The 15,606-nt window shown below is 43.3% G+C and overlaps 1 protein-coding gene across 6 annotated transcripts in view; it reads right to left on the bottom strand.

The window, feature by feature from the left end:
- The window catches only part of cbfa2t3 (CBFA2/RUNX1 partner transcriptional co-repressor 3), a 54,857-nt gene that overhangs the window by 4,428 nt on the left and 34,823 nt on the right, over window positions 1–15,606 (bottom strand). For 4 of the 6 annotated variants that reach the window (XM_026946707.3, XM_026946709.3, XM_026946710.3 and 1 more), the window contains 10 exons: window positions 15,435–15,581; window positions 13,835–14,076; window positions 13,299–13,388; window positions 11,702–11,883; window positions 7,770–8,050; window positions 7,235–7,320; window positions 5,368–5,503; window positions 4,982–5,050; window positions 4,231–4,284; window positions 1,123–1,313 (listed from right to left, as the gene is read on the bottom strand). In XM_026946707.3, the coding sequence (XP_026802508.2) occupies window positions 1,123–1,313; window positions 4,231–4,284; window positions 4,982–5,050; window positions 5,368–5,503; window positions 7,235–7,320; window positions 7,770–8,050; window positions 11,702–11,883; window positions 13,299–13,388; window positions 13,835–14,076; window positions 15,435–15,581 (1,478 nt within the window). The remainder of the gene's footprint in view (window positions 1–1,122; window positions 1,314–4,230; window positions 4,285–4,981; window positions 5,051–5,367; window positions 5,504–7,234; window positions 7,321–7,769; window positions 8,051–11,701; window positions 11,884–13,298; window positions 13,389–13,834; window positions 14,077–15,434; window positions 15,582–15,606) is intronic. The other 2 variants (XM_026946708.3, XM_053229445.1) reach the window with 2 other exon arrangements.

The following is a 15,606-nucleotide window of genomic DNA, read 5'->3' as shown; positions in this document are numbered from 1 at the left end:
CAAAACTTTTCACATTTTAGGTGTAACTGCATTCTTGAAAGTTTATAAGTTTATAATTAAAAAGTCAATAATTACACAGAGACAAAAATTATTACATAATTATGTGTTTGCCTAATGCTTAATATTTCAACAGCTGGAGTAAGTGTATAAACATATAGTACTGGGCAAAAGTCTTAGACACATGCCAAGAAATGCTGTAGAGCAAAGATGCCTTCAGAAATAATGAAATTAAATGTTTCTACATTAAAAAACTATAAAGAGCAGTAAACAGTAATAAATGGAACAAAGTCATTATTTGGTGTGACGGCCCTTTGCGATTTAAAAAACATTTTAGTAGTCTCAGGTAAAATTAGTGCATTTTTATAAGGAAATGAGCTGTAAGTGTTACTGAGCATCTTGCAGAAGCAGCCACAGTTCTTCTGGAGACTTTGACTGTCGCACTCGCTTCTTATTTTTGCAGCAAAACCCAGCAGCCTTCATTATGTTTTTGTCTGAAAAGTGGTCTCTTATGTAATATGCTGCTTTCTTTACTGACATACAAACATTCTGTATCATTTAATTTTGTGCTGGAAAACTAATGTTTGGAAATCTAAAATGTTTTTGTACCAAATCAATAATACAGAAGTCATAAAATAAAAATCTATAACAAAGTTTGTACTAAAAACAATAGGGTGGCTAAGACTTTTGCACAGTACTGTATGTGCTACAATTACAGTTTTTGGGCCCTTGACTACAAAAAGTTTGAGAACCTTTAGAATTTAAAGAAGTACATCATTCATTTAACATAAGTAAACTGGCTTCATCCCTCACTGTCACAGCATTTGTACCCTTGGCAGTAGGAGATAAAGCGGAGGAGTGGCAGACTCTCAGAGATTGAGGGGAATGAATTGAGCATGTGATGGAAAGCCTCTGTGAGTGTTAGATGCCTTCTTCATCTAACACACACTTACAGAGACTCTTCATCACAAATGAGTGTATGAGCTATTTTGAGGACAGCGGAGAGTGTGAGTGGTCATGCTGTGTGAAGTGGGTGCAGGTAGCTATGATCTACAGGCAGGAAGTGCCCCAGTGGGGCCCAGCTGATTGTGTGAGTGTGTGTGAGAGAGAGAAAATGAGACACACCTCGCTGGAGTCTTCTTGCTGGTTGATGACGGACAGCGCGTCCTCCGAGGCCTGTCTCTTGGCCTCTGCTAGTGCTCTCTCCATCTTGGAGCGTTCGGCTGAGATCATCTCGTGAGCTTTCCTCTCAGCGTCGGACACGGCCTTCTGCAGCTCAGACATGGCCTGTCTCTTCACCTCGTTCACTGCCTCCTCTGAGGTTGCGAGGGGGGGAACAGAATGAGAAAAAGACAGGCAGAAAAAGACAGATTAGCCCCTCTCCTCCATTTCCCCATTCCTTATTGAGGCCATATAAGCTCTCTGCTTGTTTTATCATTCTGAACAGATGTACATCATCCAAGATTTAAAACATTCTGTCAGGAAAAAGTCACCTTAAATAATTAATCAGGTTACAATATTTCCTGCACTGACAACAGCAGATGTTTCCAAACTCACTCACTTTGTTCACAAACTTGTCTATTAACCGAATTTTTAGTGGTGAGTGATTTCCCTCTCTGAGGGCTGAGAGGGAACTCCCACATTGAGAACACAAAACTCAGATGAGACCCAGAAGTGAGGAGGCGGTGCTCTCCGGCATCCTCTGTTCTACAAACGCCATTGTGTGAGTGAGTGGTGCGTGTGTGCGTTTTTTTTAGGACAGGCAGGTGTGTTTGGATGCGGTCGAAAATAGAAGCCTGGCTCATTAGGGGCGCGTACATCACTGCTCATGGCCGTGATAATCGCTCTCCTGCTCCCCAGCCGCTCCTCGTTTACACACGCTAGGTCTTATTTTAGCTCGCAGAGAAACGACCTCGCGCATAGGATGCGTTGCAGTGGAAGGCTGTGAATGTGTGTTTATGAAGTGCGTTATGAGAGTGTGCTTCTTAATGCAGTCAGTAAACATATATACCAACATTTCTGGACTAGAAGATGCACTTATTTGCCCTCAAGCAGGTGCTGGATTAGCATAATTGTAATGTGTCCTCTTTGTACAGTAAGTCTGCTATTCCAACTGTTACTTGCAAATTCATCATTTTATTCAATCTGGCTATTCAATAGATCAGCAGACATCAACTTAATGCAAACAAATCCATCCATTGCACTGTGTTTAGCCAATCAGGTGAGGTCAGACTCGTGAGTGACGTCATAACTAAGCACGTTTTTAAAAGTTCTCCTTAGCACCATACATGCTCATCATCATTTTATTTGTTTTTATTTTTTATTTATAGGTTTTATTACAAATATAAACCATATGACACTTTTTAGGTTAACCTGCTAAAGCCAGCTAGGTAGTGAGTGCGAGTGAGATTACGCAAACAAGCTACCCAAGTGGACAGCTGAAGCACATTATGATTCAATAAAATGGATTCAGATATTTCTACAGTTTATTTTTATGTCATTTTAAGCTTTAACACAACATCAGATAAATCTATAAAATAACATTGTTTACGTCCCCAAAAAATTGTTCGGTATTGTGTGCCCCACTCACAATCAACCTCACGGAAAATATGGCGCATTCATATGTACAGACAGGTGACACATAAAAAAAAAACCCTAAATAAATGAGTGAAAAAACATAACGAGTGCAGATGCTGTACTGCATGATCCAATTAAGTAATTAACATCCTACCATGCTCGGTAGCATGTATAAAAATGCTGAACAGACCCAGTTGATCTCAATTTTGGCTCAAAATGGCAAGTGACTTTGAAAGAGGGTTAAGTATTAGAGCACAAAGACTGTCCATTTGGCTGTGTCTCAATAAGCACAGTGACTGAAGTGATGTATATACAGGTACCTGCGTGCAGTGGTCATAAACACTAGTCCAATTATACATCCTTGTCATATCCCACTCAATATCCTGCCCCTAGGCTTCACACTGATTTTCACACTCTGTGTGCGTGTGTATGTGTGTGTATAGCACAGCTGTCTCAGCTAGAGAGCTACTTATTATTCTGTTCGTCCTCTCCACACCTCAACACGCACATCTCTCCATTTTTCATCCTGTCTCTACCTTCATCCGTTGTTTCTTTTTTTTCACCTACTCTGTATCAGCGAGAACCGTGATACTGAGTTATCAGACTCAGCACATGCGCCACCAAGATTAGTTTGCAAGTTTAATTAATTTTTATCAAAGAGACTCCGGAGCAGATGCAGCAATTAGCAGGTAATAGAAAATGGTGGGGTGACCAGTTTTAACGTTTTAATCCCACTGGGATCTAGAAGGATTTTTTTCTGTCCCTCTTGGAAACAGGTTTAATCCTTTACTGTACTGAAAATGCTTTTTTACATTAAATAGAATGTGCTTTAGTACAAGTGAATATGAAACGAAAGGAAATGACTGGTACGGAGACAACATGAGATTTCTCTATCAAGTTGCTCTATTTCCTTCTATCCAGCTGACACTGAGTCACTTAAAGGAGCATAAATTTTATTATATTCTTTGTCATGTTATGTAATATTCTGTAGTGCAGTATTGCACCTGTCAGTCTCACCGGTTTGACTTGCCCTGTCATTGCATTATGAACCAACCATCAACCCCAACTTTTCAAAGCAACTATAAAGTATGCCATATATCTTAATCAAGACTGTGGTGAATTTAGTGAGAAGCATAGTTTAAAGATTTTCTTTTCACTTCAAACTGCACACACCAGTAAAACGGTGCATAAGCACAGTTAAAAGTGTGTTTTAGGGTACGCATACTTCGACAAGTTACTTTTTTACTAAATTTATTTGGGATTATTGGAAATCCTCAGTGCAACCATTCATTAATGATATAGTGGGTGTGAACAGGCGCTACTAAGTAATCATAGCACATGAGGTTGGATTTGGATGGCGAAACAATTCATCTACCACAAACTGGTTGATCTTCTTAAAAATGTATGTCCATGTCCTAGATATGTCATATAGAGGGGGTTTCTCATTATTTGAACAGGCAAATAGTTTTAGAGATGACTGTCTCGCTGCTATAAGAGAGTAGTAGGAGAGTAACAAATGCAGTCCTTTTAAAAGAGAAAAAGAATGAATTTTTTACAAATGGCTAATCACACACCCACCCACACACACACACACACACACACACACACACTTATGGCCTAGCGGTAGGCAGGCGGGTACTGGGTGTTCTTACTCACCCTGTTTGTTGTGCAGTTGCTTTATTGCTGGGGAGAGCGGGATGCTGGGGGCACCTGTGTGAAAAACAACTGCAATTAAAACGGCTTTGGAAAACAGTGCAAATGCAGCACACAGATCTGCAGGTCTGCAGCAGCATCGAGCCGCTTCCCAGACACCGATTTTCAGCAGCTGCAGCATTCCTGTGGTAGGCGTGCTCTTTTAAGCTTACTCCTTAATGTAGTGTGCATCACCAAAATCATGTGGGCTTCTATGTCACTCTTAGAGGAATTAACCTACCCCAATACACCCTAATGCCGATGACGAGGGCGAGGAGTGAACAGGGGCGAGCATCGTGATCACCAGCATAAAGGTGTATGGGATGAAATCTAACAACACGTTAGCTGATTCCCATTCGCTTTCATTTACACATTGGCACTGATCGTTACTATCAATGCCACAGCTGCTACTCTGAAAAGCAGGAGAGCTATGATTCCTTCCTCTCAGCCAGCTACCCATCTTTTCTTCCTTCTGTCCTCACCCCTCCCTCGTCCCCTGTGGCTGCTGCTCCATGGTGCTGCATTTCCACTGCACTTTTAACTGCAGTCGTCTTTCACAGCCGGGACAGATGGAGAGCACTTAGCCCTAATGATACCCAGAAGCCTCTGCTCTCCCAGCCCTGGCCTTACTGCATATGTGTGTGTGTGTTGTGTGTGTGTGTGTGTGTGTGAGAATGTGGCAGCAGATCACTCTGTTCAGGTGAGAGACTCCTACCTGCCTTCCTCCAGATCTCTTCAGGCAAGTAGCCAGACGGAGGCCGATGAAGGAAGTCTCGGTGGATGTCTGTTATACAGAGTGAGACAGTTACTTTACACGATTTTGAGTGAGACTTCCATTACATGTTTCCTACATCTTCTTTGTAGCTCAAGCGCAAAGCTAAAGAAGCAAACCATGGCATATGACATCATTGGCAAGTTTTTTTTGCTGAACTATTCCTTCAAGTGTATGGTTTTATTGTGCACACTGATATTAAATAAAAATGGCTGAGAGTCGATAGCTCTATTAAAGCTCATTAAAGCGAATCCATCATCATAAAGCTCCTCTGAAACTTCATCGTAAAGACAGCGATGGAGAAGAGTTGAATCGAGAGGAGCTCCCACCTTTCTTCATATCCTCCACGTCACTGTAGCGCCGGATCCAGTGGTTCATCTCTTCACGGTCGGCCTCCTGACAGCGGCGCAGCACGGTCAGAGAGCGCCTCGTCTTCTCCACCATGTCCATAATGCAGTTCAGCAACTGAGAGAGAGACACACACACAGAATATTATTATATGTCTACGTTAACAATTTTTAACAAAACTGTCTCATCAGTCTTATTAATTCAGTGCTGTGAAATATAAATCAATTAATAAAAAGATATGCAAGCAAACATATGGTTATATCAATGGAGACTGGGCTAAGCCAACCAACATCACAGCTGAATAAATGTAATTACTTGAGAATGCCAAAAATCATGATCAGTAGTAAAATATGATTGATTGTGCAGCTGTACGCTGAAGGAAACTGAACTGAGACTGAGAGAGAGAGAGGTGTATTTATGGCTGATCAGAACAGCACCTGTAGCTATGGGATGATGTGCTGTAAAAACTTCCTGCTGTGTTCGGTGTGTGTGTGTGTGTGTGTGTCAGATAGCAGCGCAGGCACGATGCTTTTAGTTCAGAGCGGCGCAGTGTTTGTGAAACCCATTAGAGCCGTCCAGGTGCGACCCTAAGTGCTTTATAGGATGTGTGCATCTGCTCAAATGTGTTTGTGATTGTGATTTTGTGTGTGTGTGTGAGTGTGTGTGTGTGTGTGTGTATGTGAGTGAGACAGTGGTGCTGTGAGTGTTTTAGTGGATAAACACAACAGAGCAGTAACAATAGTGCTGGAACAGCTGTGTGGCCAGTGTGAGGGGCCAAACCGATTCATCCTGCCCTCTCACTCCTACATCTCACTCTTTCTGTCTCTCTGTCTCTCCCTTCCTTCCTCTGTCTTCTTTTGTCCCAGGGGTCTACTCATCTATCTCTCTGTGTCTACCTTCTTCCTTTCCTATACCCACTCTGTGTCCCTCTACCCCTGACTCGCTCCCAGTGTGGAGCTTGTCCGCTCTCGTCTACTCAGCCATCCTTTCTTCTTTTGTCCTTTTTCTTCATTGCTCCACCCACCCTTACTTCATCTGCATGATACACTCATTCGCACTGCTCTCTCTTTCTCTTCTTTTCTTTCCTGACATCACTGGAAATGGCAACTGACCAGAACAAACTGCACTTTGACTTGACACCTGTTGTAGTAACTTTGTACTAGCTATTTTTAATGATTTTTTTCACCCCCTTCTTCTCTCTCTCTCTTTCTCTCACTCCCAATCTGTCTCACTCTCAACTTGTCTCACTCTACTGTTGTCTCCATTCCTAATTTTTGTTCTTCCACCTTCATTCTTACTCCCTAACCACTCTGTCTCCTACCATTACTGTTTCTTCATTCCTCAGTGTGTGTGTGTGTGTGTGTGTGCGTGTGTGTGCGCACACAAACGTCCCCTAGGATCTCTCTCCCCACCTCTCTCTCTTTTTCTCTCTCTCTCTCTCTCTGTGTGTGTGTATGTGTGTGTGTGTGTGTATGTGTGGCTATATTTATTTCAGTGGAGTGTTTCTAATTTGGCCGAGACCCAGCACAGGCCGGTCGCTCTCTGTGACTGCAGCCCGTGTCTCAGCTGCTCAGCCCAGCTGGATCTCCTCCGCTGGGTCCTTCATTCCATCTGTGCCCCTTTTTAACTCGCGCTCTATATTTGTGTGTGTGATTTTGTCCACGCGTATGCGTGTGCTGAAAGTGTTGTGAGTCTGAGAAGACCTTCTTAACTCAGTCATCACACAAGCTCAGCTGCTTTCGGATGTACCTGTACTCACACACACACATACACAAAACACACACACATCCCCCCTCGCACCCAACAGAGCTACCAGGTGTGTGAACAGGAACCGATACGCAGACGTACGTTATCCAGGTGCTTCCACTCCTCAGCCCACTCACGGTCGGTGAGCCGGTGATCGATGACCTCCTCCTGACGCGCTCCATGAACAGCTGCAACACACACACACCTGAGTGAGCATGTGGATCAGAGAAACTGCAGCCCTAACTAAATCAGCTCTCCTGGTTCAGCAGTCAACAGCTGCTTCCCAGATATACCTGGACCGTCATTTTGGCTCAAGCTCACCTATAAAACATGATGATGTCATGATCAAAACTGTTTCTATGAACTACTGGTGCGTTTAAATGGAATTTGTGAATTCAAGATAATGTCATGGAAAGTTGGAAAGCTGGTTGATTACAACAAATACACAAGTTTGTTAAATACACTGTCTTTAGGTGGTTAAACCTGTGATAGCATTGCATCAAAACTCATGAACTCTCAACTACTGAAGTCAGCTATTGACTTCTGAAGTCATGAATCCACAAGAGGGTTTCAAATCTTTCAAAAGTCTTTGAGGTAATGGGGGAAAACTGCATCTCTGTTTCTCTGTGTGCCTGACCTGTCTGGCGGTGGCGTTCGCGAGAGTCCCTGTGCTCGCCGTGTCTGTAGGCGTCTCTGTAATGGTGGGCCATGGCCATGTCCTCCAGGCGGTACTGCTGTGGGCCGGGGGCACTCGGGTGGGCCAGGCCATTGGGAGGATGAGTGGGCAGGCCGTTGGGAGGAGCGTGGGCTGCGATGCCGCTGCTTGGACTAAAGCGCTGACTTGGGCTGACTGTGCATGGCCGCTTGGCCATGTGCTCGGTGTGCAAGGCTTCCCTCTCACCTCCCGCCTCTTTGGTCCTGCATAAGGACAGGGACATAGGATTAAACTCAACACTCAGGGAGCTCACAAAAATGAAGCCTTTTTAGGGTTTGACTTGAGCTGACAAGTCAGTATGAATGGGAATAAATGTTCTAGAAACTTCCCACAAGTAGCACTAGCACATGTTCTTATAGACCTCATTAACGCTTTAATGGGAAAATTTCACATATGGTTCACTGTGATCAATAGTTTTGTGCCACAAAACTGCAGCGTGTATTAATTCACATCGAGTAGCCATGCTAGCATTTTACAGTGAAGCCTTCCTCTACCACTGCGGAGGATAGAAATGGTCATAGATGATACAAATGACATGATGACCAAAGTTATTTGTATAATTTGTCAGGAACTACAAACCTCAATGTCGAATGCAACAGCTTCAGAAATAAAGATGAGTGATGTGGTAAATAGTTACTCTTGTCTGATATAAACTGAACATTAAAAGCTTCTGCACCTTTAATCAGAGCAGAGCCAGAGAACCAGCTGCATGTCTCCCTAATGCGTCTCTCTGTCTCTGTCTCTCCACACACCGAGTCCAGCTGTGTGCCATATGCATGCACTCTGTGAAGATCCCATTTAATCTCCTTCTCGCTCACTCTCTCGCATTATTTCACTTCTTCACTATCTTCCTTCTTTTTTTCTCTCTCTATATCTATTTCCTTCTCTTCCATCTCATTCTGCACTCACTTTCTTTACATTCATCGCTTCTCCTCTGTCCATGTGTCTCTTCACCTCTATATCTCTCTCAATATCTCATTTTCACCATTTCCTTCTGTTCTATTTCACCATTCTTCTGCTCCTTTTTCTCTTCCTCTCCCTCTCTAAATCTCTTTCTCTCTCTCTTGCCATTTCACTGTCTCTCTCTTCTCCCATCTCTTTCAACATTGTTCCCTCTCTGTCTCGCCATTTCTTTCCCTCTCTATATTCATCACTCATTCTTCTCTTTATCTCTTTCACCCTCTCTCACTCCTTCTCACATTCTTTCTCACTTATTGAGTTCTCCCTCTCTCCCCCCAGACTCCCTCCCACTTTGTCTTTCCCTTCTTTTTTCTTCCACTCTCTTTTCTCTCTTTCACCATCTCCCATCATCTCTCTCTCTCTCTCTCTCTCTCTCACCACTGCGCAGTGTGAGCTCTCTCTCTGGCAGATGTTCGATGACACCGGTGTGTGTGTGAGCCATCTGGCCAGCCTGCCTCTGAAATTAATCTGTTTAGCTCGGCGCCGTGTTCAGAGGTGAAGCGTCCTCGCCTGCTCTGACCACAGCAGCACCAGAATGTGTCTGCATACGTGTGTTTAAGACATGTTTAGGATATATGCATCAGGGAGACGTCCCAGTGTCCCTGTGTTATTAATATGAGAGCTAATGCTGCTCTTTCTAGCAAATCCATACAAGATTGTGACAGGTTTAGGGGAAAATGAAATCACAATACCCTCTTTGAGATTATCATGGGTATCAGTAGTACTCTGAAATGATTCACCGACTTTACTGTCATGTAAAATATCAAGCAGCTATGTAGACGTTAAAATCAATCTTAAACCAGTTGTTTTCCCTCTGCTCTACTTGTTAAAAACTTTATTCTTGTACAGTGTTATGTATATTGTGTATCAGGAAAACAGAGAGAGAGCGAGGGGGGAGCCAAAATATTCGCCTCTTAGTAAAATCCAGCCCAATATCTCACAAATCAAAGCAGCAGCTGGGGCTGGAGGTGTGTTTGTTACATCCCTCCCTCTCTCTCTCTCTCTCTCTCTCTCTCTCTCAGGATCAGAGGTTCAGAACATCACCATCTGGACACATCATAACATATGGGCAGCAACCAGGGCACTCAAAGGAGAGAGAGGAAAGAGAGAGGATAGACAGTGGGTAATTTGGTCTTTAAATCTGCTCTTTTCAGTAGAGGCACTGTGTGTATATGTGTGTGTGTGTGTGTATGTGTGTGTGCGTGTGTTGTTGGTGGCAGAGGTGGGATAAGTTGTGTAACAACGCTAACAGCATATAGCTCACTGTGGTCTGTACGGTGGTTGGTAGACCGCATCATCGTACGCCCCAATCCCTTTCCCTTCTGTACTAAAATTAATAGCACCCTACAATGCTGCATGACACCTATAATGAATTGCTCCAAGATTCCTCTTGCTGCAAGATTCCAACACATGGCCTATAAGGTTGTCTTAAAAAAAAGGTAAATCTAATCTGTGAAAAGTAAACAGAACTCAAAATGAAAAATCAAGTAAAGAAGAGTCAAAAGGAAGTAAATCTATACTGAAGTGAATTTCCTATATTTAGATTTTTCAGCCAAAACAGGACAGAGTTAAAAGTGAGGAAATACTGGCCAGAGAAATGAGATGAAAAAAAGAGGGATAAGAAAAGAAAGAGAGGACACAGGTGAGAATAGCTGCACAGATAGATAATATGAGATATTTCCCTTTCTCAGCATGGGTGCCATTCAAAACATGATGTGCGCTGTTCGTATGTTTTATTTAACTTCACTCCATGTGCTGTTTGTTTACACTGACATGGGCCTTGTCTCCGCCCCCATCCTGTCATTGGTGTGTTTCCTTATTGTGTTCAAGTGTACTGTGTTATTCCCATGATTAGTTTTTAAATGTCCTCTTGTTCCTTTGTCACGTTGAGAAATAGAAGTTTCTCTTGTTCTTTATGATTATGGATTATCCGTGTTCGAAGCCACCTGCCTGTTGTCTGACCCCTGCCTGGAATATTGTCTGTGATTATTGTATTCAGGACGAATAAATACCATGCCGATTTTACGAATCTGTATGGTACAATACCACAATATTAGAACATTACAACATTAGAATATTACTGAAACCCATCCAATATAAATTTCTTTAAAAACGACTAAGCATTAAATTGATTTTTTTAACTGAAGCACTTCACAGTTAAACTCTTTCCATCAAAAATCACTTAAATAGAATAAATAGAATAAAACATAAAGTATAAATATAATAAAATCAATCCTAACTAAAGAAAAAAAGTCAAGTCTCTTGACATGTAAACATTTCCAGCTCCACAAATAAATTTCGTTTCTAAATCCAATTCCAATCTTTGCCATCTGATATCCGATATGTTTTCTCTGATATCCGAGCCACCATTTTTTTTTCTTGGTATTGGCCTGATACCGATACTGGGAATTGAATTGTTGCGATCTCTTCTAAAAATTCTTGTATTAGTTCGTCCAGATTCCTGATGTTAATGTTAGTGTCTTTCTAAAACACCTCAGCCCCTGGTCTTTGCTACCTCACTCAGGAATTCATTCCTTCCTTCACTGATTCACTCCGAAACATACTCTTTACAACATTTAGTAACTTGCTTGCACTTTAAACCATTCCACTCACTCACTCACTTCCTCCCTGTTCCAGAACAGGTCCAATAACTCAGTTTTAGTGTGGTGAATGTGTGTGTGCATGTGAGTTAATGTGTGCGTGTGAGTGATGAGAGGGTTATGATGACATTTACAGTGCCTGTCTGTGTTTCCACTCTTTGCATGACTGTAGAGATATTTATTTTCACGTAGATTTATGGAGAAACCAGTTTACAAAGAGGTGGAGGAAAAACAGCTGTGTGTCCAGCGTGTGTGCCCACACTAGCGTGTGTGTGGGAGTGAGGGTATGTGTACCTGTCGGGCGTTCTCCTCTTGCCGTGCTCGTTGAGCTCCAGGAGGATCTCGGAGGAGTCGAGTGGCGAGTTGGCATTGGCGTCCAGCAGTAGCTGCTCGTGCTGAGCCAGGTACTGAGCGGGGGTCTGCTTGGCCAGACGGGCACAGTGCAACAGCTCTCTCTGCAGGAGGGGCAGGTTGGCCTGACACACACACACGCACATACACACACACACACAAGCCGATGGATAAATATACACATATACATAAAAAGGAGAGAGAGAAGCTGAAATTTAAGAAGAAGGAGAAGAAGAGGGAGAGAAGAGTAAACCAAACACAGGCACACAGAAAGAGAGAAAATACACAGAGACAGAGAAGGGGCAGAACTTTTTACATCGAGTGATTAAAGGAATGGTTTCAGAACGCTGGCACATTCAAAGGTGGAACAGGAGCTGGGGGAGTGTTGTTTTACAGGTTTGTTATATAGTAGCCATCCTAAAAAAAAATGTGTAAAGCTGGGCAAATAAGGACAGAAATAAAGAGAGAAAGTGATAGGAGTGAGTGGTGAAGTTGAAATAAACCAGACGTCATCTTTGGCCCACCATGTAGGAGAGCCCTCTCTCTCTATCTCCCTCTCTCTCCCTCTCTCTCTCACACACACACACACACACACACACACACACACACACACAGACAGTCTCTGACAGTGTGACATTCTGCAGCTGTTACAGATGTTCAGGCCTCTGTGACTGATGTGCTGGATGCTGCCAGTAAATCTGCCTCTTGGTGAAATATGGTCTCACACACACCACACACGCACAGTCTCTCTCCACACAAATGGTGCATCCAAATGGAAATCATGAATTTGTGTTTTGGTCACAGGAATGTGCAGAAACACTGCTGCTTGATGACTGGAAAAACTGGGTGTAAAAAATATGCTTGCTAATGAGGCTAATAGTTTAGCTAGCGTGTAGAATGACAGTGGAAACGAGACAGGTCTCTTTGGAATAGCAACATTTCCCACTGAAACGCTGGTGAAAATACTCTGTATAATTAAATTTACACTGTAATTTAAAATTCAAGGTTTGCATCAAAATTTTGATTTCACAAGAGTGGGACTCTCACGTGGAATAATTCTCCTAAACACAACAGCCAGTGTCAATGTAGAGTAACACTTGGCATGCTGGGAGGTGATGCTGGTGTGGAGGCTGATCTCGGCTGTGTGAAGATTTAAAGGAGACTACAACTCCCATTAACCCTCACAGTGTCAACCCAGAGGATGGACGGAAGACAGGAGAGCGGAGGGAGACGCAGCAGGGACACCAAAGTCTGTTGTCTCATCTCCAACTCCCTCACTGAGTCTGACATCAGAAAATCTCATTCTTTTTCTTTTACTTCCCCACTGAATGTCTCTCTCTCTCTTTCACTATCTGTATGCGTGTGTGTGAGAGAGTGTGATCTGATTCTGGCCGTCATCCATCCACCCTCCACTTGTTCATCACTCTGCCTGTGTGTTTCAGAATTTACCCCATATGGTGTGCCATAAGGAGAGGTTCTTTAGACAAGTGTGTGGTGTGTGTGTTTGTCTGCAGGTGTGGGTGTGTGTGTGTGCTCTCACCTTGAGAAAGGGGATGACGAAGGGTCGAAGAGGGAAGTTGGTGGCCTCCTGCAGTTTGGAGTGAAACTCTTCTATGGTGAGAGTCGAATTCTGATACACACACACACACACACACACAACAAACCGATTAACCTAGCTATCTATACAGACAGACAGATAAATAATTACAAATACTCACACTTACACACACGCACATATAAACTTACACACACACATAAGCAGCCATTTTCACATGAAGAGAACACACAAGCATATACATATATATACATATATATATATATATATATATATATATATATATATATATATATATATATATATATATATATATATACATCCACACATACTCACACCCACACAGGAGATGAAGACATACACACATATATGTGAAAGGCTGCACACACAAACACACAAACACTAACATGCACCCCCCACACACAAATAAACAAATAAACAAACACACAGACTCAGCACGAGTCTGAACAGAATGCTACACTCACCCACAAACACACACACCCACACAAACACAGACTCACCACGAGGCCGAGCACCAGGCTGCGCACCCTCTCCCCTATCTCGGGTGAGATGTCATTGCCAAACTGTTGCAGAGTGGTGAGGAAGCGTTTGAGTTTGCAGAGCTGGCGAGCTCCACACGCCGGGGGAAGCTGCTGCGTGGGCAGAGCCGCTGTGGACGAGCCGGCTGGCCCGTTACTGAAGCCGTTGGGGGTGGATGGAGCTCCGTTAAGTGCGGTTGGCGAGTGGCTACTCCCGTTCAGCACTGCAGACACACACAGACAAGCTCTGTTACAGAAGCCTTCATCATCCTCACCCTCCTCTCTCTCGCGCTTGGCCCTGAGCGGTACACGCATGCTGAAAAGAGAAAACTCGGGCACTGCGGGCAACTCTACACAGCGCCTCATCGCCATCTGAGCGTGGCAGCGTGTGTGTGGACAAGCTTAACAGACTCACACACACACTCCACCCAGACATTCACTGGGACACAGCTATAAGAGGAACTTGTTAAAGAGAGGTCTAAAATAGCATGCGTTGGTCGGCTTCCTCCAGCAGGTGTGCGGCTAAATCGGGACACCCGGGAACAGATTTGCAGGTTTAGGGTTTAGCCCTCATCTCCTTATCCCTGTGTATCATCTTTTCAATTTTCTCTCCTTCCTGATGCAAGAAAACACCCTGTCTTTCATTACGGCAGAAAAACGGACGTCACAGCAGCAGGGCTGCTCCTGTTTTTGCCATTAAAAACAAAAAACAAAAAAACAGTTCACCCAAAAATAAAATTTTGGGAAATTTTCTTCTATTATTGAACTACCAGAACGTTCCGTTCTGCACTGGAGCTACAAGGCTAATGTAGCTACTAAGCAAGATAAGCTTACAGCTACAAGTTTAGCGTGCATGTCTAAATCATTACACACTTGCCTCAAGTTCTTCAGTATGTCAAGCAAACTTGATTATGTTAAACCTGCTGACACACAAAATCCGACATGGCAGAGCTAAAAAAACAAAACAAAAAGCAAAACAAAACAAGAGCAGCCATCTTGAAACATGAATATCATTCTTCCTGTTGTTACTCCACGAAAATATCAGAATCAGGTAGGACATGTGGCCCACAATTAGAAGGCAGAATTGTATGTTAGAGGATAATACAGTTTGCATATAGGTTTTTTTTAAAAAATATGAACTGATTATGTTTCATAAAACAGTCTTGATTAATCTCTCCATTCCAGGCTGCACACATGCGACTTCATCATGTGACGGTGCACTTGTGCTCTGCTTTTAGTGGCGAGCGCCGAGCACAACAGGTGAAACAACACAGCCTGTCATTGCTATATAGGGTAGAGAGACGTGTCCGGCCATGTTAGCGAGATACACCCCGCTTCAAGTGCAGCCTGTAAACACACCTCACAGCACCAGCACTCAGCACAATACCCTAAACACACATACACACACACACAGCCTATCAAATTTCTTGTGTCGTATTTCAATTTTAATTGCTTGAGAGATTATTATATGGATGTATTTGGATTTCAATGAGCCTATAATCTTATACTGCAATTGATAGTAGACATTAGCAGTACTGCTACACCATGCATTCGTATCACACAGTGTGAGGTGATTACTTACTGGTTGTAGGCGTGAATGACGCATTGCGATTGGCTGCCTGGCTCACAGCAGGTGGTGGTGGTGGCATTGTAGGCGGAGTCGACCTGGGCTGGGTTTTCACATCGGCTGGTGAATCTGGCATTGTTCCGACCTTCGTTTCAGCGCTACCTACAAGATGAGAGTGTGCTTAGAA

This window comes from Pangasianodon hypophthalmus, chromosome 25 (genome assembly GCF_027358585.1).
Source record: "Pangasianodon hypophthalmus isolate fPanHyp1 chromosome 25, fPanHyp1.pri, whole genome shotgun sequence".
In the NCBI taxonomy this organism is placed as follows: Eukaryota; Metazoa; Chordata; class Actinopteri; order Siluriformes; family Pangasiidae; genus Pangasianodon; species Pangasianodon hypophthalmus.
Note: the sequence above shows the minus strand (reverse complement) of the source record. Positions and strands in the feature narration are given on the sequence as shown.